Source organism: Mytilus californianus, unplaced genomic scaffold (assembly GCF_021869535.1).
Source record: "Mytilus californianus isolate M0D057914Y unplaced genomic scaffold, xbMytCali1.0.p SCAF_3, whole genome shotgun sequence".
Lineage (NCBI taxonomy): Eukaryota > Metazoa > Mollusca > Bivalvia > Mytilida > Mytilidae > Mytilus > Mytilus californianus.
In genome coordinates, this window is record NW_026262679.1 from 7932759 (window position 1) to 7947284 (window position 14526).

At 34.0% G+C, this 14526-nt stretch overlaps 1 protein-coding gene across 2 annotated transcripts in view; it reads right to left on the bottom strand.

The window, feature by feature from the left end:
* Positions 1 to 14526, bottom strand: part of LOC127733906 (ferroxidase HEPHL1-like) — a 225282-nt gene that overhangs the window by 177129 nt on the left and 33627 nt on the right. The window contains exons 9-13 of one of the 2 annotated variants that reach the window (XM_052243358.1): positions 13700 to 13911; positions 10548 to 10698; positions 9798 to 10010; positions 8223 to 8442; positions 6788 to 7812 (exon numbers count right to left, since the gene is read on the bottom strand). In XM_052243358.1, the coding sequence (XP_052099318.1) occupies positions 6855 to 7812; positions 8223 to 8442; positions 9798 to 10010; positions 10548 to 10698; positions 13700 to 13911 (1754 nt within the window). In that variant the 3' untranslated portion in view covers positions 6788 to 6854. Of the gene's footprint in view, positions 1 to 6787; positions 7813 to 8222; positions 8443 to 9797; positions 10011 to 10547; positions 10699 to 13699; positions 13912 to 14526 lie in introns of those variants that run through there. The other variant, XM_052243359.1, reaches the window with a different exon arrangement.

A 14526-nucleotide genomic window follows, 5' to 3' on the forward strand; every position in this document is an offset into this window, starting at 1 on the left:
GATAAAACATGCGATCAGGTCAATTAACCGCTAATTCGTAATTAAAATAGTCTTTTAAATGACTACCCATCTTATTTTGAATACTATACATGTTTTGAGTAACAAAGAAGCACAATTTCTTTGTATTTAACCATTAAATTCAGTGTTTGTTATTGTCCGGGTTTTTTCGAGAGGAACTGTGAAACCGTCCTGGTTTTTAAACAAATGGTCCGGGTTTTTTAACAAAAATTCTAATAAGAAAAAATGAATTCTTGACTTTAAAAAATGACTTTTCTAGTTTATAAATGTAATTTAATGAAGGAAAATATCATTTATTCTCAATAAGTAACCAAAACATATTACTACGTTGATTAAAATTAACCATTTTCAATTTAATGCAAATTTTCTGTTCGGAAAACGTTTTACCACAACTTTCCAGTATTAAATTAGAAATTTTTGGATTCTTTATTAAAAGGTCCTTAGAACATAGTGCAGGGGACTCATAATCTTTTCAACTTCATTTTATGGTACTTTTGTTGTCACAGATAATAATTTTTTTCGAGGTGAACCCCGGAGTTTTCATACGGGGACGTATTATGGTATACCGTTGTCCGTCGTCCGTCTGTCCAACCGTCCGTTGTCAGCATGTCGGACAATAACTCAAAAACGCGGTTACCAATTTACATAAACGTCGGTGAATTGTTTATATCTATTGAGGCATCCTCCCTTTAGAATTTTGAAAATTTTAGATTTTATGTTTCCGAGTTATGGGATTTTATTAAACAAACTAGAGGCCCTAAAGAGCATGTGTAGCTCACCTTGGTCTATGTGCTGCAGTGCATATTAAACCAAAGCTATCAAAGGTACAAGGATTATAATTTAATACGCCAGACGCGCGTTTCGTCTTCCTAAGACTCATCTCCTACATTAAAGAAAAGAATGGAATTCATGACAAAATTCTCTGTTTTGGTGATGGTGACTTGTTTGTAGATCTTACTTTACTGAACATTCTTGCTGTTTACAGTTATCTCTTTCTATAATGAACTTGGTTCATAAGTTTCGGAGGAGAAGATTTTTGTAAAAAAAAAAGATTGCGTTGCTCACGATCCGCTATCATTAACATTAAAATACAGTTATTAAGCTGCTCAGATTGAGATCTGTTCAGCAGCAATTATAACTCTAGACGTATATATCCTATTTAAGCTTGAATTTTAGCATCTTTAATGAACACATCAGTTCAAATCTTTTTCATAAAGTAATTGAATCGACTGAAGTAGACACTTAAGAGTGTTTAAAAAAATGTCAAAAATCTTTCATCAGTTATACTTCAAAAAAAATTAGCACTTACCGGACCTTCTCCTTTGCTGCAGACGTTAATATGTTGCCCTCTAACGTGTTGCAGACCTTATGTTGCCCTCTAACGTGTTGCAGACCTTATGTTGCCCTCTAACGTGTTGCAGACCTTATGGTGCCCTCTAACTAGTTGCAGACGTTATATTTTTCTCAAGCTAGTTGCAAACGTTATATTGTTCTCTTATTTGTCGCAGATGTTATGTTGCTCTGTAATGTGTTGCAGACGTTATGTTGCCCTCTAATTTGTTGCAGACGTTATGATGTCCTCTATTTTGGTGAAGACATTATGTTGACCTCTTATTTGTTGCTGCCCTCTAATTTGTTGCAAATCTTGTGTTGCCCTCTAATTTGTTGTAGACGTTATGTTGCCCTCTAAATGTCTGTCGGTTATTTTAGCCGTTGTGATGTTGTCTCAGTAACTTTTACGCCACATATCATTAATTCGTACATGTAGTTAAAACATATGAACTAATACCATTCGTATACATTTGCAAAAGTAAAGAAAAAATAATGCATATGGTGTGTAAAAAAAATATGCCCATATCATTACGCAAAAAAAATGAAAAAAATCATTTTGATAGCGGTTCTTCATCTTAAAGTCACAGTTACGTCCTTATAAACATATTGTTAATCCAGGAGAAGCAAGAACAAAGATTGAGGATGATTAAATGACATTCTCAGAATTTCACGGAGGACAAAAGTATCAGAAGTAGGTTCAATATCATAACACCTGTTGTGTGCCAAACAATATTGGTGAGTGCATATTAGAAATATTTGACACTTGTATTCCCATTTTTACGAGATTGTTGAAAAGTTCAGGAGGTCTGTCTTCGAAACTGAATGCAAGTACCACTTATGCCTATTGGGTGTTGTGTCGTTTGGTTGCTGTCTCATGAAATGAATGTCAACTTTGGTTTTTAAAAGTATTTGCTTTTATGGTCATTGTGTACATGCCATTTTGTTTACCGACAGTCACGTGAAATAGAGTGCACATTTTTTTCATGCTACAGTTCCTTCAAGATCGAGTAAAAATATGTTTCTGCTTGATTTTTGTATTGAAAATTAAGTTAATTTGATTAAACATTCATCAAATGCAATATTTAAATAGAAGTTTAATAGTTAACCATTTTACTTAGAAAATAAGTGATTCATGAAATTCAGCGCCCTCTATCGGTCAATCTCGATCCGTCAAATTACCAGTTTAAAGCGTACCAACAAGGTTAAATTGATCATTTACAAATTAAATTTTGCAATTATAAAAGAATCAATAGGGGCTCTCTTGCTTGTTTAAGCGTGTTTAAGTGTGTTTGCGGGTCTGCAACCTGGCACAATGAAATAATCGTTTTTTTACCTATTTGTTTAAACGAAAGAGAAAAAAAAAACTTTGGTCAAGTGCTTAACAATTTAGCATAACTTATCTTGTTTTTGTTATTTAAGAAGGGACACATCTTTCACACACACACACACACACACATATATATATATAGGGAAGAACAAAAAATTTGCGAAAGCAAATTTAAAGATCTAACATTGTTAGGCTGATGTTTAGACGAGTTCTATATATATATATATATATATATATATATAATTGAGGTAAATGTTATGGCCTTCCAAATACTGTTTCGGTCCCTAACATCACTGAAGAGACATTGATTGTCGAAATCCGGATATGGTGTACTAATTTTTGCACCTTTTGATTGCGGTATACCATCTTTACTGCAAGTTTATTGTTTTCTGTTTGGTATTAAATTCATATTATTAAAGATCCATTTTGTTACATCTTGATCCGTTTATTTGGCAATCGCCAATGGCAGTCAGCAGGGTTTAAGAACATCAGTGGTTCGACCTGTTAGTCAAATGCGTTTTGTTAAAATATACTTTTTCACTCTTTTGGTCTTTTGGAAAATGTTGTTTGTGCTGTATTTAGACCCCTGTACTAAGAAATTTGTTTTGCATGCACACGTATAATAATTGCGGTTTTTATCCAACGCAATCTAAGGTTTGAACGTTGTTTTCAATTTAGACTTGTTTATATTTTTTCGTTTGGGCTTGTATTATATTTTCCTTCGGGTTTATATGATCCGTTCATCCTATTTCGACTCTTTAAAATTCAAAAGTCTATCCTAACTTGAGGTAAATTTTATGGCCTTCCAAATACTGTTTCGATCCCTAACATCACTGAAGAGACATTGATTGTCGAAATCCGGATATGGTGTACTAATTTTTGCACCTTTTGATTGCAGTATACCATCTTTACTGCAAGTTTATTGTTTTCTGTTTGGTATTAAATTCATATTATTAAAGATCCATTTTGTTACATCTTGTGATCCGTTTATTTGGCAATCGCCAATGGCAGTCAGCAGGGTTTAAGAACATCAGTTGTTCGACCTGTTAGTCAAATGCGTTTTGTTAAAATATACTTTTTCACTCTTTTGGTCTTTTGGAAAATGTTGTTTGTGCTGTATTTAGACCCTCTACCAAAAACAAAGGTTTGCATGCACACGTATAAAAATTGCGGTTTTTATCCAACGCAATCATAGGTTTGAACGTTGTTTTCAATTTAGACTTGTTTATATTTTTTCGTTTGGGCTTGTATTATATTTTCCTTCGGGTTTATATGATCCGTTCATCCTATTTCGACTCTTTAAAATTCAAGAGTCTATCCAAACTTGAGGTAAATTTTATGGCCTTCCAAATACTGTTTCGATCCCTAACATCACTGAAGAGACATTGATTGTCGAAATCCGGATATGGTGTACTAATGTTTGCACCTTTTGATTGCAGTATACCATCTTTACTGCAAGTTTATTGTTTTCTGTTTGGTATTAAATTCATATTATTAAAGATCCATTTTGTTACATCTTGTGATCCGTTTATTTGGCAATCGCCAATGGCAGTCAGCAGGGTTTAAGAACATCAGTGGTTCGACCTGTTAGTCAAATGCGTTTTGTTAAAATATACTTTTTCACTCTTTTGGTCTTTTGGAAAATGTTGTTTGTGCTGTATTTAGACCCTCTACCAAAAACAAAGGTTTGCATGCACACGTATAAAAATTGCGGTTTTTATCCAACGCAATCATAGGTTTGAACGTTGTTTTCAATTTAGACTTGTTTATATTTTTTCGTTTGGGCTTGTATTATATTTTCCTTCGGGTTTATATGATCCGTTCATCCTATTTCGACTCTTTAAAATTCAAGAGTCTATCCTAACTTGAGGTAAATTTTATGGCCTTCCAAATACTGTTTCGATCCCTAACATCACTGAAGAGACATTGATTGTCGAAATCCGGATATGGTGTACTAATGTTTGCACCTTTTGATTGCAGTATACCATCTTTACTGCAAGTTTATTGTTTTCTGTTTGGTATTAAATTCATATTATTAAAGATCCATTTTGTTACATCTTGTGATCCGTTTATTTGGCAATCGCCAATGGCAGTCAGCAGGGTTTAAGAACATCAGTTGTTCGACCTGTTAGTCAAATGCGTTTTGTTAAAATATACTTTTTCACTCTTTTGGTCTTTTGGAAAATGTTGTTTGTGCTGTATTTAGACCCTCTACCAAAAACAAAGGTTTACATGCACACGTATAAAAATTGCGGTTTTTATCCAACGCAATCATAGGTTTGAACGTTGTTTTCAATTTAGACTTGTTTATATTTTTTCGTTTGGGCTTGTATTATATTTTCCTTCGGGTTTATATGATCCGTTCATCCTATTTCGACTCTTTAAAATTCAAACGAAAAAATATAAACAAGTCTAAATTGAAAACAACGTACACACCTATGATTGCGTTCGATAAAAACCGCAATTTTAATACGTGTGCTTGCAAAACAAATGTCTTGTTAAAAGGGTCTAAATACACCACAAACAACATTTTCCAAAATACCAAAAAAGTGAAAAAGTATATTTTAACAAAACGCATTTGACTAACAGGTCGAACAACAAATGTTCTTAAACCCTGCTGAATGCCATTGGCGATTGCCAAATAAACGGATCACCGATGTAATAAATTGATCTTAATTATAAATTAAATACTAAACAGAAAACAGTAAACAAGCGGAAAAGATGGTATACCGCAAACAAAAGGTGCAAAGGTTTTTGTACACCATATCCGGATTTCGACAATTAATGTCTCTTCAGTGATGTTAGGAATCGAAACGGTATTTGGAAAGCCATACAATTTACCTCAATTTAGGATAGACTCTTTAATTTTGAGGAGTCAAAATAGGATGAACGGATCATAAAAAAACCGAAGGCAAATATAATACAAGCCCAAACGAAAAAATATAAACAAGTCTAAATTGAAAACAACGTTCAAACCTATGATTGCGCAATTTTTAGACGTGTGCATGCAAAACAAGTTTCTTGGTAGAGGGGCCCAAACACAGCACAAACAACATTTTCCAAAAGACCAAAAAAAGTGAAAAAGTATATTTTAACAAAACGCATTTGACTAACAGGTCGAACAACACATGTTCTTAAACCCTGCTGACTGCCATTGGCGATTGCCAAATAAACGTATAACTGATATATATATATATTTCAAAGGATATAGGAAATGATGTTACCAGCGCTATCACGCTTTGGTTTTTAATAGATGATAGGCTTTGAGTCGAGTATGTTAAACAATGTTTTCAATTAATAATTTTGATCGAACGCAAATTATAATCTTTTACGATTATGAATATTAAGATCTATTTTTTTTCCAAGGCTGGACTGTGATAAAGAAATATACATGGTCACCTGGACTTCTCCTAAACAGCATTAACACACATACCGAGGGATTTGAGTGTTTATTTTGCTAAGCAGGATGTACGTATTCTATATACATAGACGTCCAATGCCGCATGTATTAAGAGTTATATGCTTTAAAAGAACGATTGCAACAACTCTTCGTGGTGTTCCTACGTGGATCTGTTGCAGGGAAATATTTCTGGCCCTATCAAACATATCATTTTTAAGTGGTTGTTTAAATGTCCTGCCCTTCATTCCTGCCAACACAGCAGAACCTATTAATTTGATTTATTATTAGTATTTGTTAACATTCTAAATAAAGGGGTCTAGAAATATAGTCATGCCTGAATTAATCCCACCCTGTAGTAAATACAGGCTTAAGAGGAGCGTCTACATGACTGTTTGTGATGTACGCAGCCACGACTTAACAGTAGTATTATAGGGACGTTTAATTCGATGCCTTGTGTAAGGTCAGTGTTCCACATGCAAAATATATTTTTGAATTATTGTTAATTTGTTCTCGTCGTCCTGAATATGCAAGACATATTTGTCACTGGAGATTAAGCAAACAACAATCAATCTATCAAACCTGCATAACATTAGACTATAGGCATCAGTAATATGTATATCACCATTTGTGACGAGAATTGTTGGGAGAAAATCTTTTGAACGACATGAGGATCTGTTTAACATACTAAGATTCCATTCTGTAAAACAAACTACCAACGTAACATTTATTGATTAACATCAATACACTCTTCGTCTAATCTTGTTCCGTCTCCTCTGCCTATACGTGGTAACCTTTGAGGGCCAACTCGATAAGGGCCTCTGTGTGATTCCTTGGTAAAATCGTGTACGTGTCTAGCATACCAGCAGACATATGTACTCCTAAATGACAATGGACAAACCACGTTCCTGGGTTATCTGCAAACATTTCTACAGTTTCATAGGATCCTGGAACAACACCAACCACATCATCCCGGAAAGATAATGCCGAAGTTTTTATAAAAGTTTGTCCATGAAAATGATTTGAATGTGCACCTGCGGCGGAACCAAATGAGTACGTGTACCATGCTATTGTATCTCCCACTACCATTTCTAGATTCGGTATGTTAGAAAAAATAAATCCATTAATACTAAACTTATTATTAGATTGTTGGAAAAATGAGTCACCCCGATTTATTCTGTTTGGTGCTCTCACTCGTACATTCTCGTCAAAGTAATGGCTATAAGATTCATTGAATACAACAAAAGCTAACGCAAATTCTCTGTTTGTTTTGTCGATTCTGTTGGCATGAACATCCAAAACACCTCTTTTACAAATAATTAGCGGTCCAATCAGACCCGTTGCAATATCCTTATTAGGGTAAACAGGCGAATTATATGAATATCCAACACAGTTAGGCTCATTTCTGCCAGGACCGGATCGTTCTGGAACTCGCCATCTGTACATTTTCATATCTCCTGGTTTTACACCATTTCTTAAGTGTTTAGACATTTCATTATCCAGTGGTAGATTCTTCAAGTATATAGAATTATCAAAAGACGCCATATTTTTGAAAACTACTTCAATGACGTCTCCAACTGCTGCCTTAATGAATGGCCCGAGTATTCCCAGATGGTTATCTTTCTCTGTACGCTGTACCTGTCTTGAGAATGATGCATCATAGAACTCCCTGTACACAGTCTTTTTATATTGTGTGCCAATAAACATGTCAGTGTTACGAACATAAAGATTACCCGGTCTAAAATAAAAACATCATGTTAAAGTACAATTGACATTCTTGATAAATAATCAAATTCATTTGGTTGGTGAATGAATAGGCAAACAAAATTTTGAAAGCGCTGCTGTTTCCATATATGATTGTTTATCAGTAAATCGTCATTATGTTATCTAATAAACATTGTTTAATTTTTTAGTTCCAAATAGATTGTTATTTTCAACATATTTGACGAGTCCCCTGCGATCTAAGATAGTAATATTTGTAATCTTAACCCATCAGTCATTATATTTAGAGATAAGATATTCTACCCTAATAGTTATAGTTTCTGGACATCTTCAAATCTTAATACCTTTCTTACTTTAATACACATGTATAGGTTTTCTCAATCCATTTAAATAGTTTCAATAGACCGCTGATGTCACCCTACTTACGTATTTGGATCTCTAAGATCCCCCATTGTCACAATGTTTAATTTTCTCGGTGCATAATCCCAGATAACATCTACTGCTGCTATATAAATCCTGCGAATTACAGTCTTCTTAAAGACAGGAATAGACACTAACAGATGGCGATTACACAGGCCTACATTATATCTAGTTACCATGCCGTCTGTCTGAGATTCTAACTGACCAGCATGGAGAAGCCACTTTCCTATAAATACAAAGAAACAGAAAATACCTGTACCAAGTCAGGAATATGACAGTTGTTTTCCATTCGTTTTATGTGTTAGAGTTTTTGATTTTGGCATTTTATAAGGGACTTTCTGTTTTGAATTTTCCTTGGAGTTCGGTATTTTTGTTATTATATTTTCAACCAATCTTAAAATTTATCAAAGACACGATAAAAGACTTAATTTGGCAAGCACGACTAACAATTATCATTGCCGCTTGATCAAAACAGTTGGTAGACAAATGACTTAAGTCGTTGTAAGCGTAAATCATTGAAATCACTAAAATCATAGGTGTCAAATCTAGTGTAAAGAAATTCGTGCGATTTCAACAATGCGGTATGTCCAATTGATTGTCTCAGGTAAGTCACATATTGAATATTTGTAATCAGAATAAAAGTGTGGTAAGCATGAATAGCCGTTAACAGAAGATTAATAATGATTTGATAAAAAAAAATCAACAAAATGTGTGTTGCGTTATTAAAGTCCGTGAGTATAGAATTACTATATACAATGGGAAATAACTGAATAGATAGAGATAACAGAATGCCAGATAAGATAAGTTAAAATTTTAAATAACACTTTATATAAATTTGGTGCGTTCGAAACACTTCTATGGATTAACCTTCATAGGGAACGACCATATCTAAGATTTGAAATCAATGGAAATAGTTAAATATTTGTTGAAAAGATATCAAAAGTTAATTGATTAAAAAGTTTAACAATATAAGAATAGAACCAAAAAAATCCCAATTCAAGCCAAAGTATCAACAAAGATAACGTTATACATCTTTAAACTAAAACCTATCATATAATATAATTAATGGGAAACATGGTAACATAATCCAATGAAAACATTCATTTGGAAAACAAATGCAAATCATTTAGAATAATCTAACGAGTACAATGGCGGCTGTCATTGGGGGAGCAAGATATGCTTATTTTTCCGGGGTGCCTGGTTGTACAGGGATTTGTGTTGTTCAATAAATTTTATATGTAGTGTTTTGTTGACTGTTATTTATCTGACAGTTTTTCTTTTGATCATGGATTTGTCTGACAGTTTTTCTTTTGACCATGGGTTTGTCTGACAGTTTTTCTTTTGACCATGGGTTTGTCTGACAGTTTTATTTTTTGACCATGGGTTTGTCTGACAGTTTTTCTTTTGACCATGGGTTTGTCTGACATTTTTATATTTTGACCATGGGTTTGTCTGACAGTTTTATCTTTTGACCATGGGTTTTTCTGATTGTCTTCAACTAACGGTCTGTGTTGCCCTTTTGGAAATTAATTGTAACATTAAGTTATGGTAGTCTAGTTGAAAAAGAAAACATAAAATTACCCAGATTATCTGGAATCATATAAGCTGTCTGACTAGTGCCCGGGAAAACAGGCACGTGATCAACCATTCGTCCATCATATCGGACATTGTTTCCTTCAAACACTGGATTCTGGAACTGAAATCTTGCACCAAATCCAAGAACATGCCAGGATACTTTGTCTCCAACACACATTTCAAAACCGCCAATGTTGCCGAAAACTCTACCGTTTATTGCTGAGACAAAACATAATACATGTTAAAAGTGTGCATCAATGGAGAGATATACAAACGTACAATGTTAAATGTAAATATATTTGTAGATTAAGTTAGATGAATAGCGAGCAGTGACGATGTTTGAAGTTTAGGAGCAAAATAAGTTTAGACAGTAACATGTAACTGAAGAAGTATGAAGTAACATAATAAATCCCCAAAATAGAAAATGTTTTAAAATGTGACGTCCTCATGGACGCTGTCTCATTGCCGTTTTCCTATAAGGTGGTATATCATATGAGCAGTTAGACACATAGTTTGCATGGTGAAGCTAGATCTTCATTTGCTGTCAACACATTGATGGCATCAGATTGTTGATGGATTGGCATACTGCCCTTCAGTCATCACAATCACTTTGATACAACAATCATTAAAATAATGATCTACTAGTATTTCTTCTGTCCTGTTGTACCATTCTGCACTGAAACTTGAAGGCTAGTATACATTGACTCAAAGTGGTGACATGCATCATAGATATAAGTTCATAATCTAGATACCAACCTCTTAAAGCGTTCACATCTCTTAACATATCGTTTTCTTGGTCAACTATTTTACCATTCAGCATGGCCAAGGATATACTTTGATTAAAGTACCAACTATCTTGTTCAAACCAATTCATCAACATTAGGAAATATTCTTTGTCTACACCATGCTTTAAATGAATATGTTCTGTTTATGAAAACTGAATTGACAAATCATATTTATTTGAATTAGGGTGGTTTGATGTAATATTGTATAAAGACTATAATTGCCAAACACCATTGCTATTAGACATGGGGCTTTCCATTTGTTTATGTGTTATATAAACGCTATTGCCAAACACCATAGCCATTGGACATTGGGCTTTCTATTTGTTGATGCATTTTATAGACACTATTGCAAAAAACCATTGCCTTTAGACATTGGGCTTTCTATTTCTTCATGTAATGTATAGACACTATTGCCAAACACCATAACTATTAGACTTGTGCTTTTCTATTTGTTGATGTTATGTATATACACTATTGTCATACCATAACTATTAGACATGGGGCTTTTTATTTCTTGATGTAATGTATAAACACTATTGCCAAATACCATAACTATTAAACATGGAGCTAATTATTTCTTGATGTATTGCATAATTACTATTGTCAAACACCATTACCATTAGACATTTGCTTTTCTATTTCGTGATGTATTGTATAGAAACTATTGTCAAACACCATAACAATTAGACATGGGGCTTTCTATTTGTTGATGTACTGTATAGACACTTTTGCAAACACCATAACTATTAGACATGGGGCTTTCTATTTCAAGTTGTTATGTAGAGACATTATTGTCAAACACCATTACTATTAGACATAGGGCTTTCTATTTCTTGATTGAATGTATAGATCTTATTGTCAAACACCATATCTATTAGACATTAAGCTTTCTATTTGTTGATATATTGTATAAACACTATTGTCAAACACCATAACTATTACACATGAGCCTTTATGTTCGTTGATGTAATGTATAGACACTATTGTCAAAAACCATTGTAACTATTAGACATGGGGCTTCCTTTTTTGTTGTTGTAATGTATAGACACTATTGCCAAACACCATTGTAACTATTAGACATAGGGCTTTCTATTTCTTGATGTAATGTATATCCACTTTTGCCAAACACCAATAATATTAGACATGAGGTTTTCTATTTGTTGATGTAAAGTATATACACTATTGCCAAACACCATTACCATTTGACACGGGGCATTTTCTTTGTTGATGTAATGTATATACACTATTGCCAAACACCATTACCATTAGACACGGAGCTTTTTCTTTGTTGATGTATTGTATAGACACTTGTGACAAACACCATAACTTTAAGACATGGGGCTTTCTATGTCTTGTTGTTTACAACCGACAAAATAAAACAATTACAAAGCTATTAGACAACAACCGACGACACCCACTGAAATTAGCGCCTTATTTTCGACAGGCACATTCAGAATGTTAAACATATTTGTGATCTCTCAACCCTCACATAACATTGGACAGTTTTCGAACAGCACCATTTTGGCAAGCTATAAAAGAGAGGCAAAAGATACCAGAGGGACTTTTAAACTCATGTGTCGAAAATAAACTAACAACGCTATGATTAAAAAAAAAGACAAACAGACAAACAACAGTACACAAAAATAACATGGAAAACTAAAGACTGAGCAACACGAACACCACCATAAACTGGAATGTGATCACAGGTGCTCAGGAAACGTAGGCAGATCCTGCTCCACATGTGGCACCGGCGTGTTGCTCATTAAAGTACAAATTCGGTCTTATTCGGGAGGTCAAATTCGGGGAAAAGAGGATGGGATTGCAGTAACGACAATTGGAACATATCCGTTGTCATCAGTGAAACAGATATTCCATAACGGGAAACTATACAAATCAGTTGCAAAATGCTCGACTCATCAGATCGAAAAATAGACAAAAACAACTAACAAAAAGATTTAATACACAAAGTACCGATCTAAGAGTACTAAAAGTTACTGAAAGCTAGTATTTAACCGATTACAACTAATCAATAAATCATGTTTCCTAGGCTCAAAACAATCAGCACAAATCTAATGGATTTAGTGAAAAGATGTCATTAACAATCTGAGAACAACATGACCTTATGCAATGTCTAAATATAAGTATTGGCAGGATGTAGGACTGGAAGCGTTCATAACTGTATTAAAACAATATATTAAGCAATGTTTTAGTATATCTGAATTGTTATTGCTGTATTACATGTTGTAACGACTATTATATTATTTATTTGTGCGTTTGTCTGCGCTGAGTATTCTTGCGTTTGTTTGTGCTGTATTTCTGTCACGTATTGTTGTCATTTTAGCGATATTTGTTAATATTGCCATATAAGCAGGAGGTTTCGCTAGCCATAAAACCAGGTTCAATCCACCATTTTTCTTAAAATGTCCTGTACCAAGTCAGGAATATGGCAATTGTTATCAAATAGTTTGTTTCTATGTACGTTGGCGTTTGTTTTTGTTGCACTTCAGTGTTTCTGTTGATCCGTTGTTTTCCTCTTATAGTTGATGTGTTTCACTCGGTTTTAAATTGCAACCCGGATTTGTTTTCTCTCAATCGATTTATGACTTTTGAACAGCGGTATACTACTGTTGCCATTATATATATATAAGACATTGGTAGATTCTGTCTTGTTATTTCTGCATAATGTATAAGACGTTGGTAGATTCTGTCTTGTTATTTCTGCATTATGTATAATACGTTGGTAGTGTTGTCTTTTTATTGCTCATTATTTATACGACGTTGGTAGATGTTGTCTTGTTATGGCTCAGTAAGTATAAGATGTTGGTAGATGTTGTCCTGTTATGGTCCATTATGTATAAGACGTTGGTAGGTGTTGTTTTGTTACTGCTCCTGGCAGATCAGAAGATATAGAACACTGACAGGGAATATGAGCCCACATCCGCTGTGAAGGGCGGCTTAGAAGATATAAAACAATGACAGTGAATTATGAGCCATTATACCCTGTGTAGGGTGGCCCCTAGATATAAAACACTGACTGGGAATATGAGCACAGAATCCCCTGTGAAGATACCAAATATAATGTGATGTGACCACCGATATATTACGCTATACAAAGTTTCTTACCTGCCTTCCGAACGCGTTTAAAGATCCTGGTTTACAAATAAGGAGTGGACCGACCAAACCAGAATTCTGGTCCTTAGTGTAATCAACAAATGATTGGTACGTTTCTGTTACACATTGTGGATCTTCTTCTGTAGGTCCATAATCCCATGGTACAGTAAAAATATAGCGACGTTGTTGTCTAGGCATCGCTGCAGCACCTGAGACTTCACTGCCTGAAAAATAAAGGTTAATACAGAGATACCTGCCGTCTGTATGTCATTACGAATAATAGAGAGATGTCAATTGTCTCTATTTCATTAGAGTTAATACAGAGATACATGTCGTCTGTTTGTCGTTACGGTTAATACAGAGATACCTGTCGTCTGTATGTAATGTTATGAAATAAACCAAATACTGAAATTGAAATTGCCGCATTTTAACATTTAAACTTCATGGAAATCGGATGTGTTATGTTTTTAAAATTGCATATAGGATAGTATTGCATTAACATTTGTAGTTCCAATCAAACTGACCTAATCATATAATTCAAAGTGTTTCAACTATGCAACATAAAGAAAAATCATGACGACTAACTAATCATAAAGTGCCAATGCTGATACAAATGAATACCTACTGTCGTTAAATTTCCTTTAAGCGACTTCACCGCAGGCGAAATAAAAAAATTAAATAAAGCAGATCTAGAGGTCATATACTTATAGAACAATCTACATTTGGTGCATGACTTATGATGTCTTCGTCTTTAAATAGACTACTAGATTTATTTCTTCTTCAAGCCATTGTTCCACTACTAAACTGTCTATTCTAATACAATTATTTTGTATCAATGG